At 49.0% G+C, this 20,960-nt stretch overlaps 1 protein-coding gene across 10 annotated transcripts in view; it reads right to left on the bottom strand.

The window, feature by feature from the left end:
- Pax2 (paired box 2) overlaps positions 1 to 20,960 on the bottom strand; it is a 91,631-nt gene that overhangs the window by 10,591 nt on the left and 60,080 nt on the right. For all 10 annotated transcript variants that reach the window (XM_021205069.2, XM_029540064.1, XM_029540034.1 and 7 more), the window contains 2 exons: positions 11,976 to 12,151; positions 9,417 to 9,543 (listed from right to left, as the gene is read on the bottom strand). In XM_021205069.2, the coding sequence (XP_021060728.2) occupies positions 9,417 to 9,543; positions 11,976 to 12,151 (303 nt within the window). The remainder of the gene's footprint in view (positions 1 to 9,416; positions 9,544 to 11,975; positions 12,152 to 20,960) is intronic.

The raw sequence follows: 20,960 nt of genomic DNA, 5'->3' as shown, positions 1-20,960 counted from the left end.
TCCTGTGTTGCCTCCTTTACGTCTTTTACCAGTACTATCAGTTGACCTATTTTTAATTCCTGATTTTTTTTTTTTTTTCAGACAAGAAACCGAAACACAGAGAAGCTAAGGATTGTGGTCAGGGTTTACAACTCATCCACGGAGGAGCCTGGACTACAGAAGTCATAGACTAGGAAATCGATACAGCAATGATATTCCCAAATATGATAGACCTAACAACAGAGAGTATTTGGTCCGGGAAAGTAACCTGCTAAACAACCTGCCCTGCGAGAGAACATCTTGGGCTATCTGTTTCTGCTTCCTTTTTCTTTTCTTAGTTTTATTTTTTTGAGACAGGGTTTCTCTGTGTAGCCCTGGCTGTCCTGGAGCTTGCTCTGTAGACCAGGCTGGCCCTAATCTCAGAGATTATTGCTTCTGCCTCTCCAGTGCTGGGATTAAAGATGTGTGCCACCACGTCAGGCTTAAGACTGTTTATTTCTTGTGTGTTTTAGCTTGCTTCATTTTTGTGCAGCTGGAGATTTGAGATTGGAGTTTACAGGTTTGATAAGGCACCACAAATGTATTTCAAGGGTCCACAGAAAGCTTTACATAAGTGTTATCATACATACCTCTTTCTGAGTAGTAAAAAATTGTGTTTGCAGAGCTAGAGAGATGGCTCAGTGGTTAAGAGCACTGATTGCTCTTCCAAAGGACCCAGGTTCAATTCCCAGCACCCACATGGCAGCTCATAACTGTAACTCCAAGATCTGACACCCTCATACAGACATATATGCAGACAAAACAATAATACATATAAAATAAAAATAAATTTTAAAAAACTGTATTCTCAAAAGTATTCATCACCCCAAAGTGAATAAGTTATGTTTATAAAACAAACAAGAAAACTTCTGTTCTTTGGTATAGGAAGCTGATCTATTTGCAGCTACTCGAATGACATTAATAAAACTATATACGAAACAGCAAAAATGGGCTGGAGAAATGGCTCGCTGATTAAGAGCATTTACTGATTTTCCTGAGTTCAATTTCCAGCACCCACATCAGGAAGCTTACAACTGCCCGTAATCCCAGCTCCAGAAGGACCATGTACCCCAGCTTTTGTGGGCGCTTACACTCATGTACATATACCCCATACCCCACATACACACATATGCATAATTAAAATAATAGAAATAATCTTTTAAAAGAAAGAAACGGCAAAGTGCGAGGCATCAGACTTCTCTCAAGACCAGGCCAGTGCCAGCATTGAGAAGACCAAGGGGATGCACAGAAGGAGGCGGCTCAGGAAGCAGAAATTGCTGCTACCTACTGCCTTTGCAACTAGGCTTATTAGACACAGATTTATATGGCAGAAGTTATAGCCACAGAGTTTAGAGATGCTTTTTCTTGGCACCTTTCTCTGAAAATAAGCATTTTTGCTCTCCATTTGATACCGTGGAGGGCCCTAAGGCCAGAAAACATAACTCTTGTTTTACTATCTTCTCCTCAAGTTTGTCTGCCTCTCAGAAAATGAGGTCTTCAAGGCTGGAGGTCTGTGCTCACACGGGACACAAGACATTTATAATACACACAGGGATATAGTCGCCGACTTTTTAACTGCTGCCTAAATGTATTTTATCTTTGCATTTGCAAGTTGTATGTAGTGCAATAAAGCAGTGATCTTTGAATCTGCTTTCAAGAGACAAGAGAACCGTTTTCTATCTACTTCATTTGGGGTTCTATTTGTAGGACTCCCAGACTCTCCCAAAGTTTGCCTTCTAGAACAGAGCTCTGTACCTGTGGGAGGACCCCAGCTAGGCCCCTGTTTTGGCTCGCCTACTCCCGGCTCCAGCAGAGGGGGCTGTGCTCACAGTTCAGGGGTGGTTGTTCTAGCTGAGTGACTGTCCACTGAAGGCTGGACCTTCGTCCCAGGTTGTCCTAGGCAGAGATGCTAGATCTGCATTGGCTCAGTGAGGTCTGCCCCTTGACCACAAACATCTGGACACAAGTAGTCGGGCTGTCTCCACCTCCTCCCCTCACACAAGGCCTTTGGAGGACTGTGTCCTGTAGCACAGGGACCCACAGGAGGGGGCTTCCTCTACCGCAACAGGGCCATGAATGAACTACAGTCTCAGCCTGAGAGAAGAGGAGGAGGGCTGTTGAGAACCACACACTCAAAGGGCTGGAAGGAAACTTGGCTCATTTATAGAGGCAGAAACCGAGAGTCTGGAAGAGAAATCTCCAATACTCTTCTCAGCTTGCTTCCCGGGACTGTTTTTCTCTGATTCCAAATGAAGAGCAGAGCTGAGCAGGGGCTGGCTGGCGCTCAGGAGGTTGGGCCAGGGACTCACCAGCCCACACCATAGGAGAGACCCTCATGCTGGGTGGCAGAGGGTAAGCCTGTTTGCACAGTCTCCTGATACGCTGGGTCTCTTAGGTCCTCTCTGGCTTTAGTTTGCTCCCGGAGAGCGCTGAATTGTCAGCTCTAATCCTTCTGAAAGCCCAGCGTTTTTCAGGCGCTCCGTGTAAGTGAGACCCTAATCCCGAGGCGGTGGGGCGCTTAAGCTGCTGGAGCATTAGCCTGCTTTCAGAGCACAGCACTAGATTTCCTCCTCTGCCAGGCAGCCCAGCAGCCACTGGGGAGGAGAGCAGAGCGAAGGATTCCAAGCTGAAGGCAGCAAAGCCCTCCCAGAAATGACAGTAGCGGTGGTACAAAGCTTGGGTCAAAAAAAAAAAAAAAAAAAAAAAAGCAGTGGCTTATTTGTCCTGAGGCGACAGCTAAGGAGGGCCTTCCTGTCATCTTGTAGTATCCGGTTCTCTGAGAAACAGGTTTCAAGTCTTGTCTTGGTGGCTTTAAGGCCACTAAGACACTTCTGAGCCATGCGTGCCTGTGACATTCCTTAGAACGCCAGTGTCCACGATTCTGGTCATTTGGGAAAGGTTGTGTTAGCTGTCTTTTCCTTAAGCAATCTCTTCTTAGGAAGCGCCAAAGAGCAGAGTAAACAAGCTAAGTGTTGAGAGGCCCCTCTCTGGGCTACTCTAAGCATCTCTAAATAATACCCTGTAGCATTGTGAAAGGGTTTCCCTACCTCCCTCACTGTGAGTGTTTGCCCAGGCAGCCCTCCTTAACCTGGGTTGGGTACCCTATGCACTTAAAATAAAGACCATAGGTTTGTGGAAAATGCTTTGATTTGAATTCTGACAGGCCAGTCTCCCTGATTGCTAGATGAGTCAGGGAGAGTATATGAAGAAGGAAAAGTGTTTGACACACCTAGCATCTTGGGTTTGTTTTATGGATAGAAGAGATAGAGAGAAGTAGCGTAGACTCCATGATGCGGACCCAATTCGGGCTCAGCTTAGAAGACCACAGAACATGTTTGCTAAGATTCCCCAAACCCTTGTCGTCTCCCCCATGACTCCCTATGTGGCCTCCCTGTGTGCCTCTGCCCAGGGTCACCCCTGGGGAGGCTAGCTCATCATCCCCAGGATGCCTGGTAGGAACAGACATGGGTCGGTGTTAAAATGATTCATCTTTGATTCTACTCTAAGCTGGCTGCCCTCAGCCCCAGAGTGGGTTCATGTCTCTTCTTTTTAACATCTTTCTCCTCAAAAGGTACACTGGATAAGAGAGAGAGAGAGAGAGAGAGAGAGAAGGAAGAGTCTTATCTAGTGCCTCCCTAAGCTGCTGGCCCAGGGCACTGCATATTTGTCAATGTCTCATTGCTATGGAAATGCCTCCATAATTAAATCACAGTGAGGTCTGGGGCTGGGGGTCCTTAGGGATGTAGCCAAAGGCCTCAGAGATAGCTAAAGGAGGCCTCACCTCTATGCCTCAGGCCTTCTCAGCCTAAATAGAGGTATAAAGGAGAAGCCCTCTGACTTGGCTTGGTTGCTATGGGAGTGGACTCTCCTATTGCCACTTGTCTGGAGTTGGCCTCACCCTCTCTTTTCAAGGTTGGAGGGAAACTCTGATGTCTGTGCCCTAAATTCCTCCAGCTAATCAGGGGCTGTGAGCCAATAGACAGGAGTAGGAGACTCCCAGCCTCTTTGAGGAACATTTCAGAGCTTTTATTGCCTTCTCCTACCCCTAAGGGGCTGGCTGAGGGCTATGTGTTTATTTTATGGGGGAAATGCAGTTGCATTGGAAAAGGGTTGTTAACTACAGGAAAGGGGAGGTCCCTGGAGGCGCTCAGGACTCTGAGTAGAAGGAGGTTTCCCAGGGTCCACATCTCTACCTGCCAGAGGGCCACTTTGCTGTCCACTGGCTCTGCAGGCAACTCGTAGAAGCTTCTGAGCTGCTTCTGGGTTTGTACCAGCATTGTTTCCTCTAACCTCCAGGGCTCTAGGGTCACCTCTGCTCTTTAGCTCTGAACCTGGGGTCTCCAGCCTCCCCACTTCTGTTCAAAGTTCACAGATTCTACCTCCCCTGTCTGGCTTGGGCACTGACTCTTGGGTACCAGGATCCTTCCTGGATGTGAGTTCTAGCTTCTTCAAAGCTTCCCTTGCAACACACATAGGCACACACAGTGGAGGAGGGTACTGCCCTGACCGTGAAGTTTCTCGTATTCAATATTATCCAAAATAAGTAAGATTCTTTACCGAGAAGCCTCTGAATGTGAATAAGCTAGGATAAACTCCCCCTGCTCCCTTTCATCCATTGGCCTTTTGGGTCTCCATCATCTGACAGTTGGCTCAGCATGAGGGAGGGGGGAGGGGAAGGGCTCCTGGGTCCAGATCTGGGTTAAAATAAAAACTAGTCTTTCTGTTGAATCTTTTCTTTAGTTGATCTTCACATTGGGATGTTCCATTGCTAGTTAGTCCTTGGGGATGCTAATCGCCCTTCTGCTAATAACCCCTCACAGTAGCTCAGTGTCACATGGAGTGTGCAAAGTTTTTTTTTTATTTTTTTTATTTTTTTTTTTTTATGGTGAGCTCATCTTCTATGGTGGCCTTCTGTTTGTTTTTCTCAATGGGAGTCCCTTGCATCCTGGATCATAAGATGTTACTACAGAGAAGGTTCCACATCACCTCTGCTGGCGCCACAGTGAACCATTGCCCCGCACAAAGTTCTGTGTACCTTTTTGGCTTGAGGGTTCCTGACATGAACTTGAACTTAGATCTGCATCTGAGCGTTCATGTCTCCATTTCTCACTATGACACACGCGCCCCTCTCCTGTATTTCCCTGGGTTGTAGCCTGTGGCTCTCCAGTTCCTGGACAGTGTTGTCCCTGTCCTGCCTCTATTTTTTTCTTGGGTCCAAGATCACATGCCCTGTCTGCGTGCCTTATACCTCAACATTCCTACCCGAAGGTTTACCTCTGTGTGAAATGCACAGTGTCTCACACCCTGCTCTGACTCTGGCTCCAGAGCAAGGTGTGGCTGTGCATTAACTGCTCCTCTGTTATTTTTTACCCAGCTCTGTTGTGCTAAGCTTAGTCCCTGTTTTCTGAGGACCAGCTTCATTCTTCTCACACCTCTGAGAACTGCATTTGCACAAGGCTTGCCCACTGCTTGGTAGTGATGCCCACTAGAGGCCAGCGAAGCCCGCTCTATGCAGCTGCTCTGGGGACATGTGTGTTCTTTAGCTTCTCCGGGAAGCACTGGGGCTTTGTGAGCACTAACTCCCTTTAGCACCAACTCAACCCATGGCTTCTGGGAAGGAAACTTGCTGTCTGTTGTTGAACAGACTTTGCCTAAGCCTAGGCATCCTTGAACTCCCCCAAAGATCCCCCCAGTGATTTGAGGATCCTAGTCCTTGTTTTCATCTCCTCCTTCCAAATTAACATCACTTTCAGGGTCTCTGCAGACCCACCTATTGCTGTAGCCTGGGCCAAGGCCAGAGAGGAAGTCATGGGGAAGCAGAGCTCTTGTTGCTACTGGTGTCGGGAAACTTAAGAAGTGAATGATACAGTGGCTGTAGTTGAGGCCTCTCTGTAGAGTCCCAGACCAGAGGATCTGTGGAACACTTAAGGGTTAAGGCCATTTCCCTGTGGTGTTCTTAGAAGAGGATATGAAGGTGGTTGAAGGCAGCTCCAAGCAACCATGGCTAAGGAAGCCTGAGGCCAGAGTGCCCCCCGGCCTATTTTCCCAACTAGTGGGTCCCATTTTCTTTATCACTTAGTTGAGAGTCGGCTCTGTTCCAGACCGGCAGCCTAGAGCAGTGGGCTGGAGCAAAGAGATGCAGCTGAGCTAGAGCAACCCAGCAGCGGAGGGGAGAGTGGGTGATAAATTTAAATAACCAGCTTGACTTGGCAGCTTGCTGAGTTGTGATGCAGTGAAATTAAAAATCTCAGCCGAACTTCCAAACACCACCCTGAGAAATCAGTGTCTTGCCTTGGTTCCCTGCTGGAAGCTGTGTGGAGAGGGCATCGGGCTGAGAGTCCTAGCCTGTGGCAGCCACCCTTGCCTGCGATGTGATTAGCTGTGTCCTGGCCCACTGGCTCCCACTCTCTCTCCACACAACGGTTCAGGCTCCTGTCTCCTCTCAGTCCTGACCTTGTGGAACAGCTGTATCAAGTGGCTGGTGAAGTTTGAAATCAGCCTCTAGTGCCAGGAGACGGCAGGAATATCAATCAGGTCTGGCTTCTCAGGTTGGGCTAAGGCCTTCCCAGCCAGCTTCCTTAAGACCTGTTCTTTGGGCTTTGGCTTCTAGGGAGGGGAAAGAGGATGAGCTGAGTACCCAAGAACTTGTGGAATTCCTTGGCACATCCAAGGCTCTAAACACACCACAGCCTTGGAGCCCCCTCATTTATTCCCCATGAGCCTTCGCTCACCTAAACACCTTTTTCTTCCTCTGCCAAAGCCCTTACTAGTCTCAAATGAAATAAGCTTTTAAAGAATGCCTGTGAGCCGGGTACAGTGGTTCACCCTTCTTAAACTGAAGCACTCGGGAGGCTGTGGAGTAGCTGGATAGCTGTGAGTGGCCAGTCTGGGTTGCAGACTGAGGTTGTATGGGGTAGGATCTTTGGGAAGTATATCTGCAAATACACCAAGAGTCTCTCACCTCCTCAGTCTGCTTGGAGCCCCTGTTCTCACAGATGTCAACATCTCTCTAGAAGAACTCACTCAAAGTTCATTTGTGCTGCCCGTCCTTGATACACAGCTTAATGCTTCCTGTCGAGTCCTGGCCCAAAAGCTACCATGCTAAACCTGTTCCCAAGATGGCCTGTGAAGTCTCTGGGCAATACCTGTTTCTCACCTTGACAGTACCTGTCCCCTCGATAAACACGTCATGAATCATTCATCTTTAATAGATTATGCAAATTAGCAGGACATAAAATCAACAAAGATCAATAGCTGCAGCCGTTTAATTGCTAGCAAAAGAACATTTTAAGAATGAGTATAATCTGCAGCCCTTTCTCGAGTAATGGCACTATTAATCCAAACACTGGATCTCGGTCTAAGTGTGGAAAAAAAATCATTCCCTGCCCCCACCCACCCCCTCCCCTCCCCTCCCCCACCCCTCGCCACACTTCTCTCTTTTTTGGTAATTTCCAGTTTCTGAGCGGAGTTTCCCCGTCATTACCACTGGTGAACAGCTCCGAATGTTAATGGCTCTGCTTTTGTTACCCCTCGCTTGATTGAAATGTCGCATACAGATTGAAATGTTACTGCTAACTTGCCACCTGGGAATGTCAAGCTGGGTCTGAAATGAACTTCTCTCACACTTGGATCCAGATGGATCAGCCGGAGATGTTCCCAGGCTGAGCTGGGACCGTTCCAGGGCCATGGGGGGGAGACTGATGGGGGCTGTTCAAGGTGGAGGCACTTTTCCACATTAGCCCCCAGTGTCCCCTGCCGCAGGAGTCCTGCCCGGAAGAGCCATGTGTCCATCCCCAGGAAGTTCCTACCTTCTGGACTGCGGGAGGCACTGACTACTGAGAAAAGTCCTTCTTGATGTTTCACCACTTCTGAGAAGTGTCCACTGCACCAGAAAGCTGGCCTGGTTCGGTTGGAAGACCAGAGAACAACTATATGGGGCCTTGGAAAGCTCAGACCCAGGGCCTGTGGACCTAGGACAGTGGTTCTCAACCTGTGGGTCGTGACCCCCTTGCTGGTCACAGATCAGATATTGGATCAGATATTGGATATTATGATTCATAACGTAAAACAAAATTACAGTTGTGGAGTAGCAACAAAACTAAGCTTATGGTTGAGGAGGTCACCACAACATGAGGAACTGGACTAAATGGAGGGTTGTACCATTAGGAAGGTTGAGAACCACTGGTCTAAGCTGTGAACTAACTCGGCAGGCCTCACTAAGGACATCGCTCCCCTAAAGCCTACTCACTCTGGATTCCTAGCTAAAGACTACAACTCTACTTTCGCTGGATACCACTGTACCAAGATATCACTTCAGGAGAACACAGGAAAGGTAGGGTGCTCGGGAGCCTCCTGAAGTTTGGGTGATTACTTTGAGCCCACCTCAGCCAGAGCTACCCTCCTGTCCACACAAAGTTACCAAGTCACCACCCAGACAAATCACCACAGAGCCCTCCTATAGCCTGTTCTCTGTCTTTGCCACTGGCGGTGACGCTGACTACCTACAACAGCCTTGCTGTCCCTAGGCGGTCTCAGCTCACTCTCTGGTAACGCCTCAGCGTCTCCCAGGCCCCACTGAGACCCTTCTCAGTCATCCTGTCTCCCAAGGTAGGAATGGCACACTGGCTTTAGTGCCTCCAGGATAATTAGGTGAATTTTAATAACACCTCAATGTGTGTCTCTCTTACTGGGACACTTTCCTGGCCTGGAAACCCTTCCACTGTGCCAGGGACCTTCTGATGCTGGCTCATGGAGCTCTGCATTCAGAAGCATCATCTGTTAGATCTCCAGGTACCTCCGTGACTCTCATCCCTGGAAGGTTTGGCCAGAGTGCCTCTCCCCTCACCCCTTCATTTGACCTCCCCGGTCCTTGGAATCCAACTTCCTCTCATTGGCTTCCTCTAGGATGCAGTAGAAAGGCTACAGTAACGGTGTTCCACTCTTCAGGGCTGTTACCACACCCTCAGGTCCCAGATCACAGCCATGCAAGCTGTGTTGAGAGGAAAGAGCACGAAGGCTAGAGACCCGGAACCTCTGAGCCACTTTCCCCAACTGGCCTGTTTGCCATAACATTTGTCTACATATGTCCTAACCAGACAACTGGGGAGAGGGAGGAAGGGAGGCAAGGACAGAGAGAGCCAGCAGCTGGCTCCTAGCCTCCATCTTTTCAGGCTGAAGCCCAGAATCCTGACCACAATGTTTCTATCCCTACATCGGCGCACATCTGTTCAGGAAGACTCTCTCTCTCTCTCTCTCTCTCTCTCTCTCTCTCTCTCTCTCTCTCTCTCTCTCTGCAGATACCATGGCAGGGGGCCACTTGTCTCATTGGGGCCCAGATGGCATAGACTGAGGCACCCCCACTGGAAGCAGTGCCCCCACCCTTCTGGAAGCCACCTTACCGGTCACGACGGGGTACGTCTGTGTGCCTGACACATTGCTGCCCAGCTCAGGGTTGGCGGATGCAGATAGACTGGACTTGACTTCATCAAGCCCAGGGGTCAGGGCTGGGAGAGAGTATTCATTCCCCTGGGAGAAGGGAGAAAAGTGACAGCTCTCTATTGATGCGTATACACAGAAAGATGTGGTGTGCAGATGGAGAGGAGGACCCTGGAGCCCTCCCAGATGGGGTGGAAGAAGATGGCTGGGTGGGGCAGGGAGGTGGGGAGGGGCTCGATGCATGGGGGGGTGAAGTTTGGTGAGAGTGGGGGGTGGACCTGACACACTGAGTGAAGATGTGGTCTATACACTGGGGGTGGGTCTCTAAAACAGCATCCCCATCCTTTGCCCAAGATGCTCCAGGAGGGAGCACAGCAATGGGGATCCCCTTGAAGTATACCCCTGAGAAGTATGGGGTGCTCAAGTTCCTCTGAGTAGGGGCCATGGTGGGCAGAGATGGAGCCGGACACATGGCTGAGGTAGCAGTTGGGGGAAGGACCTAGTGGGGCCTCCAGCCTGGCACTGCTGGGTTGGCTGATGGGGTATGGGCGCCCCTTTTTAAAAAACAAACAAAGACAGCCCCATGGGCCCCTTGCTCTCTGCCTGTGCACTGGGGTATGAAATTGGGGAGGGGGAGAGTCCACATGGCTAACAGAAGGGTAGGAGGGGGCCAGCCATTGACTCTGAAAGGGTGTCCTGCCCGAAACACTTGGGTAATTGCCTTTTTATTGCAACTACCACCAAGCCAGACCCAGGAGCCGGGCAGACCAGGAGCCTGCACAAAGCAGGAAAAGTTGCTCTGATTAATATTACGTTAAATTAAAACTGATTTTCTGCTCTTTCGGGTCCGTTTTTTTCCCTTCCGCTTCCTGGCCCCCCCCAGAGGATCCCCTCCCCTCCTTGGCTGGACGGGATTGCCTCGTCATTTCCAATTCCTTCTCGTATTGATCTTCCTGTAGAAATCAGTTTTGTAATTAGCTGCAAATTAGGCCTTCTACTGGGGGTGAGGCTGCCCCCTGATTTATCACCAGAGTAATTCGCTGTGATCGGAGAGAAATTAAAATGAACTCAATTAGGCTTCGGATTTGCTTTATGGGCCCTGCTCCGAGTTTCAGGGGGAAAAATGACTGTGCTGGTGTTTAATAGTCTAATGAAAGTAAATAAAGGTTATTCATTGTAATACAGCCAGGGACTTGGGGAGGGTGCACTGAGCCGCCCGCCTTGGCCAGCTCCTCCTTTGTTGGTTTATGGCTCAGGGCACCTTAAAAAGACTTTTGATTTTTGTTTTATGAAGACAAACAGCTTATGGGATAAAAGGACGGGCGGGGAGAAAGGCGAGAGGCTAGGGGCTGGTGAAGTCTTAAAGTGCAACTGTGCTGTGTGGAGCTTAAGGTGAAGCCAGTATGGAAGTGGTGTGTGTGTGTGTGTGTGTGTGTGTGTGTGTGTGTGTGTGTGTGTGTGTGTGCGTGTGTGTGTATGTACAGTGTGTGTGCATGCACAGCAGGATGTATTGTTCTGCAGTTGGAAGCCTGACCTAGGCCATATTTGTAGGCTGGTTGGGGACTACATTGATGTGTGGATGGAGACATATGCTCTAGGGTCCTGAGCAGCCGGCCTGGGAAGTGTGTGCATGTATGGGTCCTGCAGGACTGTTGGGCTACGTAGTGTGCACTGTGTGCGGTGGGAAGAGCAGGTGAACGATGGTGGGAAATGGGAAGCCTTTTAATTTTTAAGATAAAGAGCTTATTATTGCATGGGGAGTAGGGCATGCTGAGGCACACATGTGGAAACCAGAGGACAGCTCTGTGGGGTCAGTTCTCTCCCCCTACCTTTACACGAATCTGGGGACCAGGCACAGCCTGTTGGGCTTGCAGTGTTGGGTGGCAGGTGCCATCACCCACTGAGCCATCTCACTAGCCCTGAGATGTGAAGGCCTTAGGGATATGTTTTTGAGTGGTGTGTTTTGCTGTGGTAGTGCATGCTTTGGCCCGGGTTGTGTGCTCCGTGCTTTTCTGTGTCTGTGAGACTCGTTGGGTGGCTGAGACGGCTGCCAGCCAGTCTGGGTTCACATTGGATGGATGTACCAGGGACAAGGAGGCAGGTGATGGGTGGGCTTTCGTTCTGACATGGGGCAAGAGGATTTTTCACAGACTTTCTGTGGGACCTAGTAGGGGCAGGGCAAGAGTCATAGCAAGAGGATATTTCTGACTGTCCCATACTAGGGTCACAGAATGCCAGAGCTGGGGTGGGGTTAGGGACTGAGAGATGACACAGTGCCCTTCATAAGGATTTGGAAACTTTGAATAGGGACAGCATTTATGCTTTGATCCATATCTTATAATTTTTAATGACTGTATACTGAAATTATTTTTCTTAACTATGCTTTAACATCTATCTGTGTGGTCACGTGGTGCACACATGGTAGCTGTATAAACACAGGCAGTGTTGGTCGTCTGGTATGGGAGGGTCTCGCTCTGCCCCGTTCCATTATGTTCTGGGTGAATGGGAAGTTGCACTCTCACCTGTTCTGATTTGATGTGCTCTGATGCCTGGAAGACATCGGGATAGGAAGGACGCTCAAAGACTCGATCCAGAGCTTCCAGCTGCTGCTGGGTGAAGGTGTCGGCCCGCAGGTGCTTCCGCAAACTGTCCACACCACTCTGGGAGTCTCCATTAGGGACAGAGCCCTCGGACACATCTGGGAAACACACAGACACTTAAGTCATGAGCACCAGGCCAACAGAAATAAGGAAGGATGCAGTGGTCAAGGGGTTGGATACTTGGCTCTGGCCCCTGTGTCCCTGCGCCCCTGTGCCCCTGTACCCTTGCTAGGGTTCCTTTCTTCTCATTCACAAGCTAGAGGAGGCTAGGTCTAAAGGCCTAGGGGCTGGCCCTTCCTCAGAGACAGGGTGGCAAAGCCAGCCTCTGAAAGAGCTGGAGAGAGAGAAAGAAGGGAGGTCATAGGTTGGGCAGAAGGACTGGGCAGAAATGGAGGCAGGAGGTCCCACAAGGAAGTCTCCAAGGATTTCTTTTCCCAGAACCTCCCCCCATCCCCAGCCTGAGTCACACTAGGTGAGGGGATGGGCTCTCAGACATGCATTACTGTGGAGAATTGAACTGGGTTCAGATAAATTTCAGTTCTACCGATTCCAAGGATTGAAAATCATCAAATCTCTAAGCTAAGTATAAACATAGAGTCTGGGTAAAATCATTAACTACTCCTGGGGAGGAGGGGCCCTGAGAGCAAAGCTGAGATACTCTGGTTGGGCTGGACACAGAGCAGTAGGAAAGAAAAGTCAGTAGTCATAGGGGCTGCTTGGACCTCCACATGGTCAGACTCCAGAAAGCATGCCGGTGGCTATGACCCGGTCACCTTTCTCCCCTGGATGGCTCAGGCTCAGGCTCAGGCTCGGTAGGAACCAGCTCCTGGAAAACCTGGTGTCCACCAGGAGTCAAGACTTGTTCCATGGAGATAGGGCTGGTCACCACTAGAGCCTGCTTCTGGCCAGAAGGCAGTCCGGTCTCCAAATCTCTACTTTGTCCACTTGTTACCTTGTTTATCTCTGTCTCCTCTATCCCTGCCCTCCAGTGTTTGGCCGCTTGGAGCTTTTAGAGCATTCTGAGGACAAAGAGCCTGTCCTACAGCCTCTTTGGACCCTCACTTAGCAACCCTACGGTGCCAGCCCTGGCCCCAGCCTGCTATTTCATGACTTCCTTCAGTCCAGGATAAGCTAGGGAACCTTGAGCCTGGGGCCAGCCCTGTGCTCTAGGCCCCAGGGTGTTCCTCTGGGACTGTTATATATATCAGTTTATAGGTGATTATATGATATGATATAATCAATATTGCATTATATACAGTAACACCGTACAGTATCATTTGGGAGACCATAGAAAGTATTACATATTGATTAACCTCAGTCTACAGCCGTCCTTCCTCGCTGGCCTTCCAGAAGGAGCAAAAGGCACTGTTTTCCAAAAGGACCTTCTGTACTGTTCAGGAGCAAGGAGAGTGTGTGTGGGGGGTGGGGTGGCGGGAGTGGAGATGTAGAAAGAGAAAATATGGAGAGACACACATACAGAAAGGCAGAAGCAGAGAATGAGAGAGACAGAGACAGAGAGACAGAGAGATAGTAAGACCAGCCTGAGGTGGGCAGAGGCTGCTCTGATGACATTCTTATGTTCCTATGGGCAGAACTAGATGTATTTTTTCTGCATGGTTCCGGAACCACTGGTGGCCCTGTAGAGGGAACTGGAATACAGTATACTTATTTTCCCCTTTGTGTGAGTGTTCTCTATGCATGTACATGTCTAAGTTATAAACACCTGGATAAAAAGGGATCTGGATGAGTTTAAATGACAGTAAGAATCCTTTTAAAAGAACCTGGGCACGTGAGGAATGTGAGCTCATGTTCCCTTTCTCCCACGAGCCCTCCTCTTGCCAGGATGTATATCTTCCTACCTCCACAGCTTGTCACTATCTGCATGCCCCATTGTGCCTAACTGTCTCTGCAACCCTCCTACCTTCTGGGGATGCCCTGCTGCTAGGGCAGAGGCAAAGTAGAATCAAGGGTCTTTGTATCTATCTATTGCTCTTACTGAACGGGTCCTAAGAAGTAGAGGGTACATTTGTCAATGAGCATGCATTCAAATGTGTGTGTGTGTGTGTGTGTGTGTGTGTGTGTACCTATGTGTGGCAAGATATTTTTCATGCCTCTGTGTGGATTTGTGCACATGCCTGTGTGTGGCTTGCCTCACCCTGTGACCGTGTGTGTGTGTGTGTGTGTGTGTGTGTGTGTGTGTGTGTGTGTGTAGGAGCTGAACTAAAGCTTTGTCCTCAGGTCACTGGCTGGAGGAGTCTCTTTGCCTTCATTTATTCAGGGGCCCTTCAGATCTTGACAAATCTGTCACTCTAAATTTGCGAGAGATTATGGTGCTCTCTCCCCAGCCCGCAGAGAGGTGATATATGATATCTGCTGCCCCTATTGATTGCCTGATCTGGTGGCAGAGGCCGGCGAAATGAACTTGAAATGAACATCATGCCTCAACTCATTGTGCGTATAATACACTACTTAATCCCACATTTTTCAGCCGCTATGGAATTCAATTGATCAATCATGTTCCACTGATAGTACTGTTTTAGGGGTTATTGCTGCTCCCTCCACTCGCTGACCTTTTTATTTATTTATTTTTCTGTACACACACACAGGCCCTGGTGGTGAGACAGGTTACAGAGGCAGCCAGGGGAAAGCTGGGGAGGGCTGGAAGGGAAGGAAAAAGGAAGCCCTCTGCTGGGAGAGGTGGAGGCTTAGGAAGAGGAGGAGAGGAGGTGGGGGCGGTGGGGGAGGAGACCGGTAGTTAGAAAGCGTTAGTGGCACAGGGCCACCAAGCTTGCAAAGAACACTGACCTCAGACAGGAAAAGTCCTGAGGGCAGTCCCAAGTGGGAAGAAAGGTGGGGTTTTGACAAGCAGCGAAGGAGTAAGGTGGAGGGAATCATGGCAGGAGCGGGGAGAGGAGGGAGAGGTGTGGTGGGGGGGGAGTCATCAGTAAGTGAACTATGGGGCAGAGAGAAGGCAGAGAGCATCATGTGGGGAGACAGAGAGACCTCCCCTGACCCCCAACCCTGCCACAGGTCTGCTCTATGCTCTGTGAATGATAGGGATGGGTAGCCTTTCTTTGGGCGTGAAGAAAGGGGGTGGAGCTAAGGCAGAGAGGGCAGGCTGAAGCTAGGAAAGGAAGTGGGAGGGGCCAGGAAGGTGCAAGGAGGAGGGAGATGCTTCAGGAGGAAGTATGCTGAGAGGCTGAGAGAGGGCAGGTAGAAGGAGAGGGAAAGGGAAGAAAACTTCGCACCAGCAACTGGGGGGGGGGGGCGCTGGCCAGGGTGGGGACGCTTGACAGAAGGATGGAACCTGGTGTCATGGCTGGGTGTTCAGCTATGGGAGAGCAACCTGGAGCTAGCAGAGGATGAGCTGAAGGACCAGGAAGGAGGAGGCAAAGAAGAGAGTAGAGGGGGAAAGAGAAGCCATGGAAGAAGAGTGTGGGAGAGGGTCATAGAGTAAAGTGGTTGGCAGAGCTTGACACCCGGGATGGCCTCCCAGAGGTGACAGGAAAAAAAAAATGCTTAGGCAGCCTGGAGAAGTGGCCAGGGCAAGGACCAGCCACAGTGTGAACGGCTATCTGGCAAAGCTGCAAAACTACTGGCAGAGGCAAAACTGAGTCCTGACCTAGGTGATGAGTGAGGGGGAACGGGCCATGTGAGAGGAGTTAGCTAGTATCCATTGCAAGGACAAGTCCCCACCCAGGAAGCCAGGTTCTGAGCCCAACAACTGACTGATGCGCATGTCTGTAAGCCTATGCTAGGCATGACACATAGCAGGTGCTCACTAAATAAGTGACTAGCTGACGGACTGAGTGGATGGGCTCTCCCGAGTGGTATTTAGTATGAAACCCCTAGCAGAAATGTTCTAGACTGGTCAGATTCTGATTGGTCCAACACAAGTATACCCAGTCATTTGTGGTTAGTCCTCCTAGACTCTGGAAGCATCAACTCAGGACCCCTCAGCAACACCACCCACACACCTACAGTGCTTCAAGCTGACAGAAAACACTGCTCTGGGTCCAGGGGTTACTTAGCCTTGGAATCAGAGACTACCCAGCGTCTACCTGCTTCTACCCAAAGCGGGTGGAAGAAGCTGCCCCAGGACGGGGCTCAGAGTCTACATTTGAACTCCCTGTGCCAAGAAGTCTGGATAGAGTATAGTGTCTATATATTCTAAACTTTCTGGAACAATCCCTACTTACAATACTCTTTCCAACTCTCAGGCCATGCTTTTAAAGAAAGGTTGGCAAATGTGGTTGCTATAGGCTTACTACATCCCTCTAGATGCTATGGAAAGCCCATGTACTGGGCTAATAGTCACTACCAATGGTGGATTAAATCCTGCTTTTTTTCCCCTGGCCCTGCCAGATACCCTAGCATCACACAATGATCAACAGTTCCTTGGACTGAAGGTGTGGCCCAAGGGGAACATTTACATAGGATATTTGCATCCAATCTCCAGTACCAGAAAACAAGCAAACAAAGTAACAAAAAGAATTCTAAAGCTGTAACATGGCAATACATGCCTGAAGCTCAGAATTTAGGAGGTTAAAGCAGGGGATATTGTGAGTCCCAGGCTAGCAGGGGCCGTCTAGTGAGACCCTGTCTCAGAAGTACTAAAAAACAAAAAGCAACGTGTCTGTACTTCAGAGCTCATTTAACAATCCTTCTAACCACACTGTGAAAGAAATACTGTGGTACTCATTTTACATATAAGGAAGCCAAGACAAAGGACATTAAGTAGCTTGTTAAAGACCTCACCCCTAGTAAAGGGCAGTCAGGATTTGAGTCCAGGTCTGCCATGAGAGCTTGCCTCTTAAGTTACTTTCTTCTGTACCTAGGTTCTAAAGCCAGGGTCCAGCTGAGAACCACTTGGCCCTATTCAGGGTGCAGCTCCAGTTCTCCACTGGTGCTTTCCCTGTAGTGAGACTAACCTCTGTGGCGTGCGCTGACTAAGCACAGACTGCCCAGATGATCAGGGTACTAAATTTAACCTGTTATAGTTGTAAAACCTAGTTGGGTGAATGGGAGGAGAGAGGCCAGTTCTCCCAGTTCTCACAACTGGGCAGTAGAACGTTTAGGCCCGTGGCTATTCTAGATGCTCCTTCTGCTATAGTGTGATTCTTCTCAAAGTGGGTGGGCCCACTACAAATCCTCTATGGAGCACAGGCAAGCTATAGATGAATTGATTAAGTCCATATTATCTTCTCTGACTCCTTATTTATTGAACACCTGACACAAAGTCTTTACAGATCTTGAGTTATTTGGCCCTCTAAACAAGTCTCCAACATAGGTAGGAACTGTAAACCCCTTGAGCTTCTGAGAAAACTAAGGTTCAGAGTCACTGAAGTGCAGATTACATAAGGGCAAGTGGCCAGGACGCATTTACCAGGGAGCCCAGCACAAGAAAGTTACTCAGCAAAGAGTTTAGCTATAGGCTAAAATGATTGACAACTATGCTCGAGTAGCTTCATAGCAGAAAGCCCAGCCTCCACGTAGAGAAAGGCAACCACGAATGTAAAAGGACCATCTTTGCTGAAAGTACTCTCCCCAACATGTTCACAGTGGCTCCTTTTATAAGCAAATTTACCTTCTTTCTGTCTTTGCTTTCCTATGTTGTCTAGGACATGGATCACTTCCAGAATTGTTATTTAACATATCTCAGGACTAGCTGGGGAGCTTAGAGATAGAGTGTACACACACACACACACACACACACACACACACACACACACACACACGCAGTATGTGCAAACATGAAAGGAAGAAGGAAATGTCTTACAGCTCCATCTGACCATCTCCTGAATTTCTTACTTCCTCAACACTGATCATCCAGCTGTTCCTGGAGCAGCCCCTGTCCCCCATACCTGACCCTAGGCCAGAACCCTCAGTCTGGGCAATCACAAATGGGACTTTCCAGTGAGATCTTATTAGCTTGGTGAGTGGGAAGTCACCAAGAAGAGATAGATGGAGCTATGCACTCACCAAAAAAAGATGTAGGTTTGGGGAGCAGGCTGAGATGAGTTTTCAAAATCATTTTTATTTTTAATGCTACGTATGCATGCATTTTTTTCCGTGTAAGAATATGTCCATGAAAATGTAGGCATTTCTCTGAAGCTAGAGTTACAGGCAGTTGTGAGAGGCTCAGTTTGGGTGCTGGGAATTGAACTCTGGTCCTCTGTAAGAAGAGTACATGCTCTTAACCAGTGAGCCAGCTCTCCAACCTCCAAGAAATTTTTTCACATAGGATTAAAACTATATCAACTTCAGGATTAATTTTATTTCCCTTCTAGTGGCTCAAACTCAGGGCCTCACATAGGCCAGGCGAGCATGCTAGCACTGAGCCTTAGTTTTCTAAGCCCAAACACAAAGGCGCACTGGCCATAGGAAACCAGCAATATGCTTTCACTTACGCTTATTAAATCTGTTTAACTTTACTAGATTCTAGCTGTCGTTTTCGTTGTCGTCATCATCATCATCATCATCATCATCATTTTTCAGATAAAGAAATAAGTCTCAGAGAACAAGTTGGTATGTCTAACAACATACAGCTGGTAAGTAGAAAGCCTGGTTCTGAAGCCAGAACGTTCCCTTCTTCTTAGTAAGCCAGGTCTTCTGGCCATTCTCACCACATCCATCCTTTAACTGCTCACGTCCTGCCCTCTTGGCAAACTCAAGGTGCTTGTCACCCCCTGCCTCTAGCGCCCCACAGAGCACCTGAGAAAGAGGTTCCATCTATCCAACCTTTTCCAGAGGAAACAGCTCTGGAAAAGTTCCAAATATGCACAAGATCCTAGGGCTGTCAAGAAGCAGTTCCTGGGAGGAAGCCGAACTTTAGTCACTGTCAGAAGAACGACCTCAAGAACTTGTCTAGAAGGGAAGGAGAGCAGAGAGTGCGGAGGAAATCCTAACTGGAGCTTGAGGAAGGAGCACTATATCTGAAGTTCTACTTCATCCCCACATCCCTCCCTGCAGAGGGCTCACCCCCAGCTCATCCCCCCAGTCTCCCCAGCTGCCAGTTGCTGCTGTTGCAAACTCAATTGTTCTCCCCGGTACTGAGGCAAATGGAGTCATTAATTACCTTCTATCTGCTGGGCTGAGTTCAGAATGCGATCAATATCCCCTCTTGTCATTCAGGCCAGCCCGCCTGTGCAGCCCCGGCCCCACCCCCCACAGCAGTGGCACAGCAGGACCTGGAGGAGGTTTGGGCTGCCATTTGGGCCCTCCCATCTGATAGTGGAACAGGGGATGGGGTTGCTCCCTGGAACCGGAGTGCCTTTTGTATTTGGAGAAGAGAGAGGGATGAAGGGATGAGGGACGGAGGAGGCTGAAGGAAGAGGGAAAAAGACAAGAAGAAGAAAGAGGCTTGAGGGAAGGGGTCTCGATGGAAATAAAATGGGGAAAGAGATACGGGAAAGAGGAGAAGAGGACACAAGAAGCCTGGAGCAAGAGAGAAGGAAGGATAGAAGGAGGAGGGGGAGAGAAAAAGGATACTGTGTTGCAGTGAACTGAACTTGAGATAGAATGCGGCACCCCACTGCTTCCCACTTCAAACCCTGGACAACCTTAGGGTCTGGTCTCACCATGAACCCAAATCAAGCCTGGCAGTCAGAAAGAAGCCCTTGGAAAGCTGGGTGGGGTGAAACAGATCTTTAATCCCAGCACTTGGGAGGCAGAAGCAGGCGGATCTCTGTGTGTTTAAGCTCAACTTGGTCCACGGAGAGAGTTCCAGGACAGCCAGAAATAACATAACGAGACCACCATGTCTCAAACACAAAACAAAACAACAACAAAAAAAATCCCTTGGGAACCCGGCCCAAAGCTTTGGCTCTGGGCAATGTTAGGTCTGCCCAGCATACTAGCACTGGCAAACCCCGCATGCTACGAGCAGCTTCTAAACAGTGGCTGGGTTCATCATAGGGTGAGAGGCTGAGCTGGCTGATAGTATGCCTGGCCTCAGGCTTGCTATGCCCACCCACACCTACTTATTTCTGGGGAGGGGCCCTAAAACAAGGCTGGGGGACTGGTGAGATGGCTCAGCAGGTAAGAACACTGACTGCTCTTCTGAAGGTCCTGAGTTCAAATCCCAGCAACCACATGGTGGCTCACAACCACCCATAATGAGATCTGACGCCCTCTTCTGGTGTGTCAGAAGACAGCTACAGTGTACTTATGTATAATAATAAATAAATCTTTAAAAAAGGGGGGGCAAGGCTGGGATACATGCCACGCCCCTAAGTCAAGATTCAGCCCTTGAATAGGTGTAACGTCGCCAGATCTTGGCTTCTTGTTGTTTGGTTCACTTTCTGTGTGACCTTGGACAAATCCTGTGAGCTTTATTGGATTGCATTTCCTCAGATACAGATAGGAGGGCTAGGGGTCCTCCCTCAGCAACAGTGGTTTTTCTTTTCTCAGTATTCCAGTGCTCTCCATCCTAATCTGTCATAAAAAAATAATAATAAGGGGCTGGTGAGATGGCTCAGTGGGTAAGAGCACCCGACTGCTCTTCCGAAGGCCCGGAGTTCAAATCCCAGCAACCACATGGTGGCTCACAACCATCCAGAACAAGATCTGATGCCCTCTTCTGGAGTGTATGAAGACAGCTACAGTGTACTTACATATAATAAATAAATAAATCTTTAAAAAAAAAAATAATAATAATAAATAGCGGGCTGGAGAGATGGCTCAGTGGTCAAGAGCACTGACTGCTCTTCTGAAGGCCCTGAGTCCAATTCCCAGCAACCACATGGTGGCTCACAACCATCTGTAATGGGATCTGACGCCCTCTTCTGGTATGCCTGAAGATAGCAACAGTGTACTCATATAAATAAAAAAATATTAAAAAAAATAATAAGTGGAGCCAGATTCTGTTATGATACCAAATGCTACCCTTAATGTGCACACACAGAT

The sequence above is a fragment of the Mus pahari genome, chromosome 1 (assembly GCF_900095145.1).
Source record: "Mus pahari chromosome 1, PAHARI_EIJ_v1.1, whole genome shotgun sequence".
Classification (NCBI taxonomy): domain Eukaryota; kingdom Metazoa; phylum Chordata; class Mammalia; order Rodentia; family Muridae; genus Mus; species Mus pahari.
The sequence above is the reverse complement of the archived record's forward strand: the minus strand, read 5'-3'. Positions and strand labels throughout refer to the sequence as shown.